General features: G+C 39.4%; 1 protein-coding gene across 7 annotated transcripts in view; it reads right to left on the bottom strand.

The window, feature by feature from the left end:
- LOC140187588 (RIMS-binding protein 2-like) overlaps positions 1–18,906 on the bottom strand; it is a 338,771-nt gene that overhangs the window by 108,558 nt on the left and 211,307 nt on the right. For all 7 annotated transcript variants that reach the window (XM_072243038.1, XM_072243043.1, XM_072243045.1 and 4 more), the window contains one exon: positions 15,994–16,128. In XM_072243038.1, the coding sequence (XP_072099139.1) occupies positions 15,994–16,128 (135 nt within the window). The remainder of the gene's footprint in view (positions 1–15,993; positions 16,129–18,906) is intronic.

The raw sequence follows: 18,906 nt of genomic DNA, 5'->3' as shown, positions 1-18,906 counted from the left end.
GAGGAATGGGCAAAAATCCCCCAAACAAGAATGGTAAGACTCTTAGCTGGCTCTAGAAAGCGTTTACAAGCTGTGATACTTGCCAAAGGGGATGTTACTACGTACTGACCATACAGGGTGCCCAAACTTTTGCTTTAGGCCCTTTTCCTTTTTCGTTATTTTGAAACTGTAAAAGATGAAAATAAAAAAAGTAATCTTGCTTAAATTATTAAAGAAATGTGTTATCTTTAGCCTTATGCCTTTTGGAAATCAGGTCATCTATTAACTCGCTTAGCTATTCACGGTAACAGAAATTTTGAATGGGGTGCCCAAACTTTTGCATGCCACTGTAAATCAAGCCAGGTGGCGATTAACCAAGTATACAACTTAGAACATCCTGCAATCAATATTTGTATCTTGAGTTGACTTGGTTAAAAAAAAAGCAAATCATGCAAGAAGAATGCTTTTCAAATCTTTTCAAAGCTTCAGCTGATACCAACTGAAAAGTTCAAGAACTAATATTAGAAGTTGACCACTCCCTAAAGTACTGTTCAAGGTTGCTGCGATGAAGGACGGTCAGAAATAAAAATGTTCTTTCTGGATTTTAATAACATCATCTGATTCTCATTAATATATGTGCATAAATTATTATTATTATAAACATCGAGTTTAAAAGACATAAGCACAGTGGTTAGTCATCTCAGCCTGCCTGTATTGGTCCTTTTAAATATTGCCCTATTTTCCAAAATCTTCAATGACGTTCCAGCTATGAAAAAATTCACACAAGAGTTAGTTCCCTAGAAATAACTGGACAGAAGCTAGTCCATCTACTTGTGAAAGCACACAGATTATTAAGAAAATTAACACAGAAGAACAAAGTCATTTTCAGTACCAGTAACAATACAGAAATTATGATCTTATGTTCTTCCTTCTGAGGTAAATTTAGATATCTGCTGTCCTAACAGAATCAGTACTTTATTTTTCCAGCTCCTTTATCCAGTGTTTTTAAGTACGCATTGCGAGCTACACCAAGTAAAATACCTGAGTTTTTCCTTAAATTATTTATAAATAGTTTAATCTAATTAAACTCATCAGTTGCCTAACCCTTGCTGTGCTTATCTGAGCATGGGATCAGAGTTTGTACAACAGATCCAACTGCCTCTGAGGTTTTGGAGAATTCTGCTGATTCCTTCAGGGATAACCCTGGATACACTGATGATATTTCAGTTGTGGGCTGTAAAATTATTAATTAAAAAAAAGGCAGTCAACAAATGGGTCAGTGTCATCACATTTTTTTATAAATCAGATGAACCGTCTTTATGTTCCAGCAGTTCATTTTATGTTTATGTTCAGAAAAGCCTTAAAATATCTCTTTCCAGTAAGATGGCAGCACATGTGAACACAGTAGCTTCTCAAGGGCCAATCAAAGGCAGTTTTTTCTTTGTAAAACTTGTTTTTTTTACATTCAAAGACAACTTTACTCCAACAACATCTGGTACTGCAGAGATACTCCATCAGTAAGCTGCTCATTGATTGGGAGTAGCTGGACTGGTGTCAGCGGAGAAGCCTGCTAATGCGTTGGAGGAGTTGACCTGGCTGTAGACCGTGTTGCTGCCCACTACTCGGAAGCATCGGAGTTGGTGCAGTTATAACCGTGGGAGATTGTCTCAGACATTTCACTTGCGATCGCAAGAGTCTATTGGACATTGATATAAGTCACTGCAAGCCTATTACCCGTGACTGGTGGTGAGACAGTTGACGTGGGAGCTGCGTAGCCTCAGTTGTAGTGAGAATTAGGCCTCAAGCCTCTGGCTTGTCTGCTGCTGCAGACCAGGTGAGGAATGTGGAAGCGATACAGCGAGGTTGAGCTCAGCTAGGGCCTGGCCTCACCTATTGGTGCTGCCCTCCCATGTTCGAGTAGCGGAATGACAGGCTAGATTGTGTACATCTGTATACTGCTGGGAGGCTATACCATTGATTGCAGGACATTGTCGCTCAGAGCCTCGGACTATATATGTTTTTCTCGAGCGAATATGTTTCTTTGCTCGATATTTTGAATGATGTTACTTGCTATTTTTTAATGTTTGCTTGCTATTTTTAAGGTATTACACCTTAGCCCCAGAGGAACGTTGTCTCATTTAGCTGTTTCTATATATGGTTGAATAATAATTAAACTTCATTTGATTTGATTTTTATTATATATACAGTGTTTAGTAACCTTTTTCTTGTCATTTCTCTGCATTTCAAAATAGACTCCAAAAGGATATCCTTCTTCTTGCATTCACGTAACATTATAAAAGACTAAAGCAGCATATTTTTCAGTGCTTTCATCTCAACAAAACAAACACCTGTTTCTTCTAGAAAATACATAAATTTAAAAGGAAAGTTAACGTTTTTGGAGAAAAAATATGAATATAACAGTGCACAAAAACACTTTGTTAGATATGCACATTGATAAAATCAGTCTCTATCATCCCTCAGAGACATGACATAAGAGGCATGCACTCTGACTTAAATTTCTCTTGGATTTTCACAATGAACTGTTTTAAAGTAGCAAATAAACAAATCAATTCACACAATTTGCATTGACTTGATGAATGGAGTAACCAATTTATCCAAAAGAACACACCATTATTCTGTTACAGAGGAATATTAGATATTAGGAGAACTCAGCACATTTCAAGTCTTCATGTACAAATACTTGATGAACTTGAAGAGTGAGCTAATCTACAGCAAAACTATTCTTTTGAGATAAGTGACTGATGGAAATGTTTATCGTGGGAATTTAAGTTACTTTCACCATCTCACAAGTAAATTACATAATGATAGCCTCGAAATAGGTTTGGAGACTGGTAGAAACTTGATGCATCTCGATATTCACTGCCCAGAGCTTTTGGTGGGGGGGGGCTCTTTACCAATTTCAGCTTTCTAACAGAGTAGCTGCCACTTCCACAGATCGAAGAGTAGCTTTTGGGCAAGTCAAACTTCCAACCAATATTCCTTGCTCAGCTTCCTGTCATAAGCAAGAACTGGTCTTCAGTTCTTAAAGTTAATTGCAAGTAATAATAAACCTGAAATTAAAAGAACAGCTTTGCAAACAAACAGCACTCTCTATAGAACATAGGCTGCTGGCTCACAGTATGAGGCTGATCGCTCAAGAGATGTAGTATAAGACAACCGGCTTATGTTAATTGGGCCTGCATCAAACCAGGCAACATTGGCTGTTATTTAGTTTAAGGAAGCTTGCAGACCAGACTGATACTATCACTTAACACATCAAATAGCTGATATATCAATAGCTGAAAGATCTGTGTAATCAGAGAACCAGCCTTCACAGCATTAATTTTGGGTGGCTGGGATCTTTGTCCCACAAACTTTTAAAACATCTATGAGAAAAGGTATCTGAAAAAATATCACCTGCATCACAGGAGAACACAGAACATTGGAAGCATTGGGTTAGCTGCCTAGCTGCCAGGGGTTGTGTGCCTGGAGAGCTGCGCCTTTTTGGTGCAGACTCTCCAGGTGCAGAGCTCAGAAAAAGTGATGCAACAGACTTTTAACATTGTAAAGCAATGTTGTTTGTTATGTCTCCCCTCTCACTGTGAAATGGGGACATTTCTTTTTCCCGTATTAGGGACAGAGCGAGAGTCTGTGGTATGTCGAATTACTCGGTGAATAAATAACTTTTCGGGTACTGCAAGTCTTTCTCTTTATTGGTGCTTTGCTGCATGCTTGACTGCTTGGTGGAGGGTGCTGATGTTTTTTTGCTGGTGGGAGTGGGAGGGCCATCGCCTGGCTGCTGCTTGTGCATGGGAGGGGGAGTTGGGTGTGCTTTGGGATTGTAATGTTTTAACTGTCATTCATTCTTTGGGGCGCTCCTCTGTTTTCCTGGATGTCTGCGAAAAAAAAGAATTTCAGGATGTATATTGTTTACATCTCTCTGACATTAAATGCACCTATTGAAACCTATTGCATGTGAAGTCACCAAGTAACAAAAAACAATATAAATGTAAGAGAGCAAACAGGTTAGGAATGGTGAGGGAACGATAAGAGGAGTGACAGAAAGATGGGCTGACTAGAATCAATTCTTCTGCCTTTGATTTTTGTGGCAGATGACTTGCTCGTCTGTAAACCGTTGGTATGTCTTTTTAGCTCATAGGAATTGTACCCATGTTCTGAAATCCTTCGTATTTTAGAAGTCATTTGTAATTTGGAAATCTTTAATAAGATAGAAAACCTGTGAGTTTTAAATGTGTTTTAAGAATTTTATCTACATTTAAAAGTATATAACTAAAAAATAAATGTACTGTGTTTAAACTACCTTGTTAGCTGGAAGTATCTACTCCTTGGGGGGGGCAATAATAAGAAAAAGTGGTATAATAGGTATTGGCAGTTGATCTCATGGTGGAGGATAAACAGGGAAGTGATCTTTCCTTTGAAGTGTATGTGGCAATATTATAACTTCCCTTTAGTGAGGGTACCCATAGCTATTGATATCCAATAGGGACTAAGATCTTCATCTGAGTTCAGAACTTCACAGACAGCAAATTCAATACCATCACAGATAAATGAGTCAAAGCCCTCTGGGACCTTCCCCGTTTGAACACGTAATTAAATATTCAGTTACCTGGCTGTGCAACACACCAGAATTTAAGTCATGGAGCAATAAAGCAGAGAAGTAGGCCCTTCAGCACGACTGGCCCATACCAACTACATATTCCTCCCTGATAGTACTAGTTGCCCACCTTCACCCCATATCCCTCCAAGACACTCCCCTCTATGTACCTATCCATATGCCTCTTAAATGTTGTAATTGTACCCACCACAACCACTGCCTCTGGCAGTTCACTCTAGTTATTCACTATTACCTCTCAAGTCTATTTTAAATCTCTCCCTTCTTATCTTAGATCTGTGCCCTTTAGATTTGGAATCTCAAACGCTGAGGAAAAGACTATAGCTGTTATCTTATCCATGCCCTGTTTCTCCACACTGCTTTGGAGCACCCAACGATAGCACAATATACAATCAGAGGCCAATTTTTTCGTACACCTGCTTGTTAATGCAAATAACTAATCAGCTAATCATGTAACAGCAACTCAATGCATAAAAATATGTAGCCATGGTCAAGAAATTCAGTTGTTGTTCAGACCAAACATAAGAATGGGGAAGAAATGTGATCTAAGTGACTTTGACCGTGGAATGATTGTTGCCCCTCGAAGGGGTGATTTGAGTATCTCAGAAATTGCTGATCTCCTGGGATTATCACGCATAATTGTCTCTAGAGTTTACAGACAATGGTGCGAAAAACAAAAAAAATCCAGCGAACTGCAGTTCTATAGACTAAAACGCCCTGTTAATAATGAGAGAGGTCAGACAATGTCTTACATTTAATACGGTGACCAAAACCGAACACAATACCCCAAGTACAGTGCCACCAATAACTTATATAACTAGAGGATAATGCCCCAGTTTCTAAGCTTGGTGCCCTGACTAGTGAAGGCCAGCAAGCTAAACATCTTTGTCACCACCCTGCCTACTTGCTCACTTGTGTTCCCAGGTCTCTCTATTCCACAACACTCAACATTGCCCTGCCACTCACTCTGCAAGTCCTACCCTGGTTTGACTTTCCAAAATATATCACTTCACACTTATCTAGATTGAAATCCATTTGTCATTCTTGAGCCCATATCCTGAACTGACCAAGGCCTCTTAGTAATTTCTTAGTAATTCATTGTAACCTGCTTCACTATCAAATAACCTAATTTAGTATCATCAGCAAACTTGTTAACGGTGCCATGTACATTCATATCCAAATCATTTACATAAATAGTGAACAATAGAGGTCCCAACACTGATCCCTGAGGCAGCCCACAGTCACAGTCCTCCAGTCAAAGAATTAACCTTCAGCCATCACCACTTGCTTCCTATCAATGAGCCAAATCAGAATCTATCGTGTTAGCTCCCCAATTCCCATATGATTTAACATTCCAAGTCAGCCTCCCAGGCAGAACTGTGTCAAAGATCTTAGTACAGCTCAGAGACAATACTCACTACCCTACCTTCATCAAACCCCTTAGTTATCTCTTCAATGATCTTCAAAAGATTTGTCAGACATGACCCCCTATGTACAAAACTATGCTGACTATTCCTGATCAGGCCTTGACTAGCCAAGTGATGTCAGATCTTGTTCCTCAGAATTCTTTCTAGTAACTTCCCTGCAACTGAGAACAGGTCCCCTTGCCTGTCCTTGCTGCTCTCTAGAACAATAGAACAACATTAGTCACCCTCCAGTCTAATATATCTTCACCAGAGGCTAACAACAAAGCAAGTATCTCTACAAGGGCCTCTGTGATTCTTCCCTGGCCTCCCATAAGTTCTGGGAGGGCACTTAGTCAGGCCCAGGGGATTAGACCAACTTGATGCACTTCAAGGCTGCAAATATCTCCTTCCTTGTAACATGTATATAAACCACGACATATATTCCCCGTAAGCTGTGCGCGTGTGCGCACGCACACACGTTTCTCAACCAGTGCACAAAGGAAATTAATGTGTGCACAAAAGGTTAGTTACCTAAAATAATGTAGTAATTAATAATTACACTTATTGAAAATAATATTTTAGCTAAATGTTTCTGGTTAGTCGGTTTTTCAACTACCACAATGCACGTCACTAATTTACGTCACCTCACCTTTCCTGTTCCGGTTTGTACAGCTGCATCATGGCGGCAGCCATCTTTGGCAGACAGTGTTCATATCGTAAAGTTTACAAAAATCTGTTTCAAATCCTGTAGATAGCTGACTAAGTTTTTATTGAAAAAGATCAGTCAAATGACCCTGTGACTAAATACTGTCACAAGAAACTGATAAACATCACATACAAAGTAAATTTACAGGTTTTAAGTGATGTCTTTGATGAACTGGCTGCACTGTGCAAGATTCTGCAAAAGAGTGGCCTGACGCCGATTGATTTACTTCATTTTGCGCGAGGCAAAATTAACAAGATAAGAAAGCAGTATCTGGGAGACAATGTTTTGTGGAGTGAGAAAGTTAAAGTTTAGCTAAGCCAACAATGTGAAGAAAGTGTCACAGGAGATACAAGTTCGCTGTTGACTTTTATAAATAGTCTTTGTGTTCATTTAGAAGAAAGGTTTCCTGAAGATGAGGTACAAGAATGGTCAGCTTTTGATTTCTCCGCAATTGCAGATTGTGACTTCACACCTTTGCTGAAATGGTGGCATTTGTACTTCAAAATGAACAGTTTTGCGACGTTGCACAGTTGATGGACATTGGGGGAACCTTTCCTGCATCTACTGCGGACTGTAAGCGAGGTTTTAGCCTAATGAATCAACTCAAAAAACAAGCTGAGAAACCATTTAGGTGAATGTCATTTGGATATGTTAATGAGAATCAAAAGCTATCAATTGGATGGAACTTCTATTAGTCTAGAGTTTACAAAGAATGGGTAAATGCCAAAGACAGGAGAGAAAAAAGTAACTGAGTGACTTAAATATGTGTTATTTTGTTGTTGTTCTGTGAAGTTTTATGTCAAATATTTTGTAAACCTACATAAATTGTGCCATGTGTGCATTCAGTGCGCACATACTTTTGTCACAGGAAAAAAATTTGCACAACATAAGATTTTTGCGCACACTGACTACTAAAAATTAGAGGGAACGTTGCCCACGACCTCACTACTTATTACACATGGACTTTGACGTCAATGATATTCTCCTCAGCAAACACTGAGAAGTAAAAAGTAATAATCTCAGCCTTCTTCTGTGGCTCCACTGATGGTCTTTAAGAGGTCCTATAGTCAGTCTACATGAATCTCAAGTCAAGTCACTTTTTATTGCCATTTCGACCATAACTGCTGGTACAGTACACAGTAAAACAAGACAATGTTTTTCAGGACCATGGTGCTACATGAAACAATACAAAAACTACACTGGACTACAGACCTACCCAGGGCTGCATAAGGTGCACAAAACAGTACAGGCATTACAATAAATAATAAACAAGACAATAGGCACAGTAGAGGGCAGTAAATTGGTGTCAGTCCAGGCTCTGGGTATCGAGGAGTCCGATGGCTTGGGGGAAGAACTGTTATATAGTCTGGTCGTGAGAGCCCGAATACTTCGGTGCCTTTTGCCAGATGGCAGGAGGGAGAAGAGTTTGTATGAAAGGTGCATGGGGTCCTTCATAATGCTGTTTGCTTTGCTGATGCAGCGTGTGGTATAAATGTCTGTAATGGTGGGAAGAGAGAGACCCCAATGATCTTCTCAGCTGACCTCACTATCCACTGGAGGGTCTTGCGATCCAAGATGGTGCAATTTTCGAACCAGCCAGTGATTCAACTGCTCAGGATGCTCTCAATACAACCTCTGTAGAATGTGGTGAGGATGGGGGAGTGGGAGATGGACTTTTCTCAGCCTTCACAGAAAGTAGAGACGCTGCTGGGTTTTCTTTGCTATGGAGCTGGTATTGAGGGACCAGGTGAGATTCTCCACCAGGTGAACACCAAGAAATTTGGTGCTCTTAATGACCTCTAAGTAGGAGTCGTCAATGTTCAGCAGAGAGTGGTTGCTCTGTATCCTCCTGAAGTCAACAACCATCTCTTTTGTTTTGTTCACATTCAGTGACAGGTTGTTGGCTCTGCACCAGTCTGTTAGCCGCAGCACCTCCTCTCTGTATGCTGATCATCGTTCTTGCTGATGAGACCCACCACGGTCGTGTCATCGGCAAACGATGATGTGGTTCGAGCTGTGTGTTGCTGCACAGTCGTGGGTCAGCAGAGTGAACAACAGTGGACTGAGCACACAGCCCTGGGGGGCCCCGTGCTCAGTATGATGGTGTTGGAGATGCTGCTTCCAATCCGGACTGACTGAGGTCTCCCAGTCAGGAAGTCTAGGATCCAGTTGCAGAGGGAGGTGTTCAGGCGCAGTAGGCTCAGCTTTCCAATCAGTTTCTGAGGAATGATTGTGTTGCGTGCTGAACTGAAGTCTATGAACAGCATTCGAACGTACGTGTCTTTTTTGTCCAGGTGGGTTAGGGCCAGGTGGAGGGTGATGGCAATGGCGTCGTCTGTTGAACAGTTGGGATGGTACGCGAACTGCAGGGGGTCCAGTGAGGGGGGCAGCAGGGTCTTGATGTGCCTCATGATGAACCTCCCGAAACACTTCATGATGATGGATGTGAGTGCAACGGGACAGTAGTCATTGAGGCAGGACACTGAAGACTTCTTTGGCACGGGGACGATGGTGGAGGCTTTGAAGCACGTAGGAACGATAGTGCTACTCAGGTAGATGTTGAAGATGTCAGTGAGAATATCTGCTAGCTGGTCTGCACATCCTCTAAGAACTCTGTCAGGAATATTGTCCAGCAGCCTTCCGTGGGTTGCCCCTGCACAGGGTTCTTGTCACATCGACCACGGTAAGACACAGCACCTGGTCATTTGGAGGAGGGGTGGTCTTCCCCGCCACCACATCATTTTCCGCCTCAAAACAAGCGTAGAAGTTGTTCAACACATCTGGGAGGGAGGCATCACCAGCACAGGCAGATGACGTTACCTTGTAGTTGGTGATGTCCTGAATGCCCTTCCACATGCGCCGCGTGTCACCACTGTCCTGGAAGTGGCTGTGGATTTAAAGCACAGGCATACTCCCTGTAAAGGAATAAAAATCTTCCTTGCACTTCCACGTAACTTGGTATGACTTTATTATGAGTAACGCAATTACATCTTCAGGGTTACAAGCTCAGTAATTCTGAGGATGTAACTGCATTACTCAGAATTCTGCTTTACACAGAATGCATCCAAAAGTGCCAGATAATGAGCTGTATAAGATATTAAGTCAAGAGGCTCTCAGATTAAAAATTAATCAAAAGCAAAGCATTGAAGATCCTGGAGGTATCCAGGTTTGGTAACATGGGTAGAAATGAAAATTCAAACAAATAACCTTTCACCAGAATGAAAAATTATTCAGCTGCTTTAGGATTTCCATTGTCTTCTATCTGCAGAGATTGGTGGTCTCCACTTAAATCTTCACCCCTCTAGTTGCTGATAAGAACCCAAAACACTAAGTAGAATTAAACAGATACAAGTCTTCTACATCTGTCTTCCAGTCTCCTTATATTCTTTTCTTTCCACAGAGGCAAAAATGGTGCACAATACTCAAAATATGGTTCACCTGTAGGTCAATATAAATATGATTCTTGTCAGCAACATTTCAATGATAATCATCCCATTTGATGTATTTAGGGAAACAAGATATAATGGAAGTTGGCAGAGAGACTAGGTTGATCAGCAGTTACCATGTCATTAGTGCCCACATATCTGCATCTGCACACTTTACTCTGATGGTTAATTTCCAAGGGAAGAAATACTGATAAAACAACTTGGTAAGTAGAATCAATGACACAATTAAAATGCATGAATGCTCAACGAACCACAATTTCATTCTTTCATTAACAGAGGAGGAAAGAGTTTGGGTATAGATAAGTAACCTTCTATTGTGAAATGAAGGAATTCAAAGCTGGATCTCAGATGACAAAAGAAATAAGAGATTAAAATGAAATAGCAAATAGCAGGTTCATATAGACAACTGAAAACTCAAATGAGGATAAAACAAATAAGCTTGGGGTTTCTGGAGGTCATAAAGGAAAGCATGAGGTATAGGGCATAGCTGAAGTACCAAATGAATGCTCTCTACCTGTTTTCATACAGCTACGTTACACTTAAGGAGGTTACCTTATAGCGATGAAATACTATCAAAACTAAATTAGCAATATAACTCAAATTAGCAAAGTAAGAAAGTTAGCCATCTAGTTAGCATTCTAATAATATCGCAATTAGCGTACTAAGCGGTCAAACTAAATTAGCATTTTACCAATACTAAGCTGGCGTATATAAGTGTACTAATAGCAGTCAATCAAAAGATCATTCTCTGTGGCTTAACCCCTCACAACTACATTAAACTACTAACAAAACAAGAAAGCGTAACTATACTCATTTGCTTCTACCACGCCCCGACCACAGTGACAGAAAATAGATAGTGTACATGGCTCCAAATGACAGAAAATAGATATACGGCTTATACAATTCAGAATGCAAGGTTCTTCACAGTTCTGCATTGTTGATAAAATGTACCTGGCATTATAAAGTTTTGCTTCTTTAATCATGTCGTTGTATCCATTAGAAAAAGAGAAACTGAGAAATGTACACAGCTATCTTGACACATCTCTCATAGAGCTTCTTGCAGGAAGAACATTCCATTTTCCTATATACTGTATCTCTTTTTAAACTGCTATGCTGACGAGACTTTCTACACTTGCCTTTAAGGAGTCCTCTTAAAACTCCCATCATTTTTATTCCCATACCACTCTCCCAAGCAACTGGAAATGCAATATTTGATCTTTTATCTCTTTCCACTGTCCAGTGAACTAAACTTTTTAACCAGGCGAAGCAATTCATTTGTACTTCTTCCGATTATTTGCATTACATTGGCTGCTCATGATGTGATCTCCTCCAAATTGAAGGTGTCAAATGCAGATTGGGTAACCAGTTGGTGGATCACCTCCACTTAGCTGACTGTAACTTAATTTACATTCCCACTCTGGCTTATCTACCTCAGCCTCCTACATTGCTCCAATGGTGCTCATTGTAAACTTGAGGAAAAACAGTTCATCTTTTGACTGGGTACACGGATGCCCTCAGAGCTTAATACTAAATTTAACAATTTCATTTAAACACTCTAGTTGTAAAAGGACCTTGTGCTTTCCCGGTGTACATGACGAATAAACTCCTTTTGGGCTTTCAGCCGGGTACAGGTATTGAAATAATTGGTGAGAATTGATACCTGTACCCGGCTGGAAGCCAGTGAAGAGTATAATCATTCTAGTTTTAATGATCCCTCACCGCAGATGTAGCTATACATATTTTCCTATTTGTTTTTTTGTTTTTTTCTCTGTATCTACCAAACATCCAGCAATTTTCCGCTTGTGTTTCAGCTTTCCAAATGTTGAAATTTTTCTGCAGTTATTTATTTTGCTCAAACTGTTCTATCTATTCATTGGTGGGGTACCAATAACAAATCAGCCACAGTCTTTGCCTAGCTGTGACCAACCACCAATGCATGATGATAAAATAAGTCCACTCCTGTTTCAGTGTTACACTGCACTTGCTGAAGACCAAAAACGTGATATAGAACATGAATGTATTTTTTACATCTTTGTCAGTGTGTTTATAGTTCCTTATTTATACAGAGGCCCAAGCAGCAGAGAACAGAAAGAATGGCCAAGCTATGTACTAATATTTGTTATGTGACTTCTGTGCTTTTCAATTCTATTCCTTCAGAAACAAAAACTGTTTTGCATATATTTTAAATACCCTTTTAACTATTATTGATCCTCGTAACAATAAGTATAGATATTTTGTACACACTGTATTATGTGTATACATACAAATGTATATTACATACACACACTGATTCAATTGTTTCTGTTACAGAAAGGTTCTAATCGCGACCTGTTAAAATCATTTTTGCTTTATTGATGCTTATAGAAGAAAAGCTTAACCACAATACGTCCTGAACTTTCAACTTGTTTCTCATTTACAGTAATAGGTACAGAACCATGTTTGCTTAAAATCCACCTGTTTCATAAAATATTAATGTAGTTATTAATTTTAGATAGTGAATTTGTATCTGAGTATTTAGCTCGGCTCAGAGTTGCAAAATATTCAGTCACTGTGGTCTAAGTAAATCAACAAGAAACTTCAGATACAGAGCAAAGTGAGGGAGAGTATTTAACCCAGAATATAGGTGCAATTTAAAGACTAACAGTAAACTAGAGATACAATGAATTTCCCAGGCAGATCTGCAAGATGAAGAACAGCATTCTGCATTAAAATTTCCAGACAAACCACAAACAGTTATTTTATTAAATTGTAGTTTAGTTATTATAAATAATAAGAATTCGATAATACTTTCACAATTTTTCATACGATAAATTTTGAGATCAGTTATGAACCTTCAAAGGACTTATTGAATTTGTCCCAGTAGAAATTTGATTCTGGTTGTCTGGCAAAATCTGCTCTCAATAGAAACTTGACCCTGGGTTGGATACATAGCCTGGGCAGTGGTTGCCCAGGCCCAAAACTCAGACATAAATTGTTCCAATAAATAATGAAACTTCAGACATACAATGAACCTAATGGATAATAAAACCAGCCATAAGATACCTCCAATGAACAATCTATCTTCAGATACTGAACGCTCCCAATAACAATTAACATTAGCTCAGATTCACACTTCTTTGAACATCAGATAATGCAGGACTGAAATAAAAAAATCCTCTTCTATAGCTACCTACCTTTGCACACAGTCTGAATAACTCAAAATAAATAGTATAAATAAATCAGCCACAGGTTTTATTTCAGCATTCTACTCTCTTCTGTCATTCTTTTATGGTGAGAGCTGTGGTCTTTACCTTCTTACACCAACAGCAACATAACCTTATGTTCAATTTCTATCTGTACTGAATTGCCTCAGGTAAGAGTAACACTACTAAAACAAAACCTGAATACCTTTAATTAAATAAACAATAAACCTCCATATAACACTGTCTTGGGAACACATGCATTACAGTTACAATGTAGCACAGTCATGGCCTGTTTTATAAGAACTCTTTCTTGGAGTCATAAATGTAAGAGCAAGTAATGCAATCAATCAGAAGCATATTAAATATTAAAATGCTCCAGTTCTGTAATGGAGAGGCATTAAGCCAGAAGTTAATAATATTCTAAGCAAGCTCTTGGGAAACACTATGATAAAATAATGTTGAAATTTTAATACAATTGAAAAAAACGTCTTGAATATTACCTTCTTTTTCTTAGTAATTCAAGCAGAAAGAATGTTGAGCCTATGCTGACGATGCTGTACCCAACCAGGCAAAGCCCCTGCTGCTACCAAGCAACAGCCAAAGGATTTATAGGACAGACTCACTGTCACAGATGGAGAGTGAAGCAACATCTAAGCATTCAACAGGAAACCCCAACTCATTAAATTTCTTCAGAAGAAATGAGGATTACATTTAATATTATAGCTTGCAGCAGAAAGGCAAATGTGAGATCAGCAAGTGAGGTAGATACTGTAACAGTTGTGAATAGATTGATCCAAACCTCCCCTTCCATTTTTGCACATCATGGTAGTGCCTAAATCCATGTAACTGTCTTATCAGGTATCATGATTGCTTCTAGCTCAGCTGCAACCTCTCCTGCATTTACTGACTGGGAGGGAGAACTAGTGTAAATCGCAAATTCTTCTAATTGATCAGTTCAAATTAGTACTTCAGTAGAAATGTTGAATTCTAGAATCGAGCTTATTACACTAAAATATCTCAAAAATCAATTCTGTCCAAGGCGCTTCACAAATGTAATCTCTCAAAAAAAATTATACAGGGCAAAAACAGGAAGTTATCAAGGAGTGAGGAATACTGAGTCACAGAAGTAGATTTTAAGGAGGGTCTTAAATCAAAGAAAGCAGAGAGGAGTGGACCAGAGGTCAGGAAGGAAGTTCAATTGAACAGTTTCACTGTCACAGCTGAGTTAGAAACACTACAACGAATGAGCAGCCGACTACTGAGTCAGAGTTCCAACAATGACAGGGGGAGTGGTAGGGCAGGAAAAGAGTGGAGAAAGTGGGTCAGGGTTATGTGTTAGATTGAGTTAATTGATACTGAACTCCATGTTTAATTTTAGATAACTGGTTAGGTCTGGGTTATACCGTAGGTAATTTACAGATGCCTTTGTCAAACTCCAAGTAGGAATTGGACTCAGTGTTGCATTGTGGTAATGGAATGGAAGCATAATTGGGGTATAAATTAGACTGCAGTCACATAAAATCAGCACAAGACAATATCTACTTCAAGATGGCTTCACAGTACTTATTGGTAGGTTAGCTATAGTTGTAGATGTTGGAATTACAGTATTTACTAAAATTTTGGTAATTCTATATACTTTCAACAAACAGTTCAAGGACTGCAGCTTGGTCAGTTATAAAATAGTGGCAGATGAAAGAAAATAAAATATTATAAGTATTTTCCTTAAACTACAAGCCTCTTGCTGCTTTTAAGACAACATTCCTTTAGAGGTACTACTTCGGTAAAACTCCAATGCAGTGTCCAGAAGATGTGTTGCACAATGAACGAACAACAATATTATTGACATCCTTGATGTGGATGTCATTGCTCTTGAGTGGTGCAAGCTCAGTGGATAGGAGTCACAGAAGGTTTGTGGCCTCAGCCACTTACAATCAATATTAATGACTGAGTGTATATTACCTCCACCAGATCTGACAGACATGAGAAGACCTCTCTAAATCATTCCCCGATGCTATTTGACTTGTATATAATACACTGCCAATGTTAACATTCTGACACAATTGTCACAGTTACTGCTAACGTTTTTCTGGTCTTATTTGACACAAATCTAAATGAAGTTTGCCTGCATGCTTTAAATTTTCAATGGATGCAAACACACATTAAAAGGTTATATGACACAAGATAATGGATCTCAATGTGAGAAAATGGCTATTTCAACACTCTTAACATTTCACCAGGTGCTGCTCAAGACCCACAGCATTCACCCTTAATTCTCCAGCACCAGGTGTGTACATCGGTCTTTTAATCTTTGCAAACTGAATTACCTGCTCTATCTTGTTTCACATTTTCTTTGATTTGGATGTTCTCTATGTTCCTAGGTTTTGTATGGAGTGGTTACTTTAGCTACTGTGAAAGAATGTTCCCACTGCAGTTTTTTCAGGTTTCTTGAATCAAAAATTTTGAGTGGGGAGGTGAGATGTGGAATGGAGTGTGAGAGTACAGGTACACAAGATAAAAAAAAGAATGGAGAATAATTTTTTTGACAGAAAAGAGAATGGGTGAGATACTGTTAATACAGGCCAAATTGAAAGAAGTACTAATGCAAGAGGTAGATATCTTGATGTATGTGCTTTTTACTCACAGTCCCAGGGCCGTTCAAGTGAGAGGACCCTTGGAGAGACACAACAGCTAACTGTCTCTGCAGCCGCAATACTTCCTTTTGAGATTCTCTCAGCACTCGCTCAAAGTCACTCTGTTTTAACTGATCTGGAGTCTCCTGTGAAGACATAAGAATAGAATATGTGTTCAGATTTACTCTAGAAATTTATGCTTTGATATAGGAACTCAGAAGACTGATCAATGAGAACACACATTTTTGGAACATGTTGTTTATAAGATTTTTCCTTGGGAACCCTCATTTACTAATATACAGAGCTGGTCAGATTCAGTAGAAGACAGCTAGGGTTACAGAAGTATTAATGTTTATCAAATTCTATTTTCCGGTAAGATGGAGGCATGTTCAGACTCACTGGCCTCTGCAGGGACAACCAAAAATGTTTATGTCATTTTTTTAATCACAAGACACTGCTGAACATTAAGAACATTAAGTACTGCAGGTCTCCCCTCAGTGACTCGTCTGTTGGCAGGGAGCGGGACTTGGTGAGGACTATGTCACTGGCTGCTACAAAGAGGCATTGCAGCCAGGTTGAAGGAAGGCAGTGTTCATTCTAACAGAAGTAATTATCTTAGACATTTTTCTTGTGATTGTAAGACCCTATTGGATATTGATAACATGGAATGATACAAGTCTGGTTTACTGGTTTACGAGCAGGACCAATGATGGGGGAGCTGCATGGCCTTGGTTGTAGCGTGGATGAGACCTGGTGCTGTAGTGTTGCCTGTTTGCCCTCACACAGGAGAGAAGCATTGAGAGTCAGTACAGCGCAGTGTCTGTGCTGGTATCACTGTTGCCCTCCAATGTGCACTCGGTGAAAGAAAAGCTGGATTATGTTCGTCTGCAGACTGCTGCGGGCTTGCTCTTGCCAACAACATTCATGGATTCAGAGACTTGGGCAATATTATTTATTTCTGTAATTGTAATATGTTTACTCCTATGTGCTGAATGTGCCTTGTGCTGTATATGAATGTTGGTACTAAGTTTTGCACCTTGGCCTTGGAGGAATGCTGTTTCATTTGGTTGTGTTCATGGGTATCATGACGGCTAAGTGACAATTAAACTTGAACTTGACTCTGCACTGATGACTCAGAACATTGACTCACACAAAAATAAAAATTTATGTATAATGAAATTCAAATACATAAAAAAAGGAAAATGCTGGATATACTGAGCATATTGGGCCACATCTCTGGAAAGGGAAACAGACTTAACATTTCAAGCCACTGACCTTCCTGCTGAATTGGAAGACCTGGCAGACTCAGTACAGTTCAATGATAAGGAGAGAGAATGCCATTGGCGCGTAAAGAGAGAACGTGCAGGTTATGGAAAAACTGCAGCCTCAAGGCGACTAATAATTCCAAACAGAAACTTAAAATGAGGAAAAGACAACATAATGCAGGCACCATATAATAAACGGAATATACAAGTAACTACAAGTAAGTTTCTAGCAATTCAAAACAAAGTGTGTTTGGAATAAGTTGCTTTATATGGCAACTTACCTGAATGCAGAATTATTTGTCACAGGGAATCGTTCTGATATTTTAAAGGAAATTAGTAAAGCAAATGATCCTTAAACTCTTCTGAAAACTATTAACCATTATGCCTGTCAGCATTGTACTCACTCTGCATCCTCCAGTATTGCCTTGCCTCCAATTTCCCTGAGATCATTGTTTAGTAAAGTGCATGAGATATGATTGTTGTAGGTTTGAAAACAACAAGCTATTTTGCAGATGCATTAGGGTTACACCTTTTCTCCATTCACGTTTAATTTGCCTCAGCCTAGAATAATGAATGTAAAAGAGTCAATTCCTTATAATACTTTTTTGAGATCTAGCAGATGACAAGAACATCATTTGGTGCTCAACCCTCATTGCCATTGAAAAGGTGGTGGATCATGGCCACTGTTTTAATGAAGGTACCCCCAGAGGGCCTTTGAGTAGATAGTTCATGGATTTAAATCCAGCTATGAAACTGACTGGCATTATATTTCTGAGTCACAGTGATGTACGACTAGGACAGAAACTGGACATCGATCCTGCTTGTGGAGCTTGGACTTGGCGGTATGATGTTCGGATGTGGCTATTTTGCCATACTCTTGTTGTTCTGACCTGGTACATCTAACAATTAAGTCCCATGATTCTATTGACCAAGAGAACTCTCCTCCATGATCCTGACCGCAGTTTACTTACTGCCAAAAGCTAGTTATCAGGCACTCAAGATATTGAATGATGCCATCATGAAACAAAAATAGCCCACTTCGATGCATTTCAAATTATAGTTAGGGACTTCAATCAGGCTTGTTTGAAGAAATCTCTGTCCAGTTATCATCAGCATTTAATCTGCAGCACCAGGGTCCCAACACACTTGACTACTGCTATACCATGATAAAGAATTCCTACCATTCCATGCCTCGACCACATTTCTGTTAATCTGATCACTTGACTGCCCTTCTCCTACCTGTACACAAGAAGAGGATAAAGAGCAAGGCTCCAGAAGTAAGGACAGTTGCAGGAAGCAGAGGATTACTTTGAGTCAGTGGACTGGGCCATGTTCAAGGACAAAAAGGATATGAATGGTTGTCCTGGATTTTATAAAAACAATCATAGATGAGTGTGTCCCCACAAAATCATTCAGTGTTTTCCCAAACCAGAAACCTTGGATGAACCCTGAGATCGCAACCTGCTGAGGGCCACATCAGTGACATTCAAGTCTGGATCAGGTAACATACAAGAGGTTCAGAAACAATCTCTAGAAAGCCATCTCTTGTGAGGAGTGGCAATTCCACACGAAACTTGAAACACTGAATCATATGCTCAACAACTATGGCGGGGCTTGAATGCAATTACTTCTAATAAAGTGAAACCAAGCAACATAGGT

This window comes from Mobula birostris, chromosome 25 (genome assembly GCF_030028105.1).
Source record: "Mobula birostris isolate sMobBir1 chromosome 25, sMobBir1.hap1, whole genome shotgun sequence".
NCBI classification, from domain to species: domain Eukaryota; kingdom Metazoa; phylum Chordata; class Chondrichthyes; order Myliobatiformes; family Myliobatidae; genus Mobula; species Mobula birostris.
The sequence above is the reverse complement of the archived record's forward strand: the minus strand, read 5'-3'. Positions and strand labels throughout refer to the sequence as shown.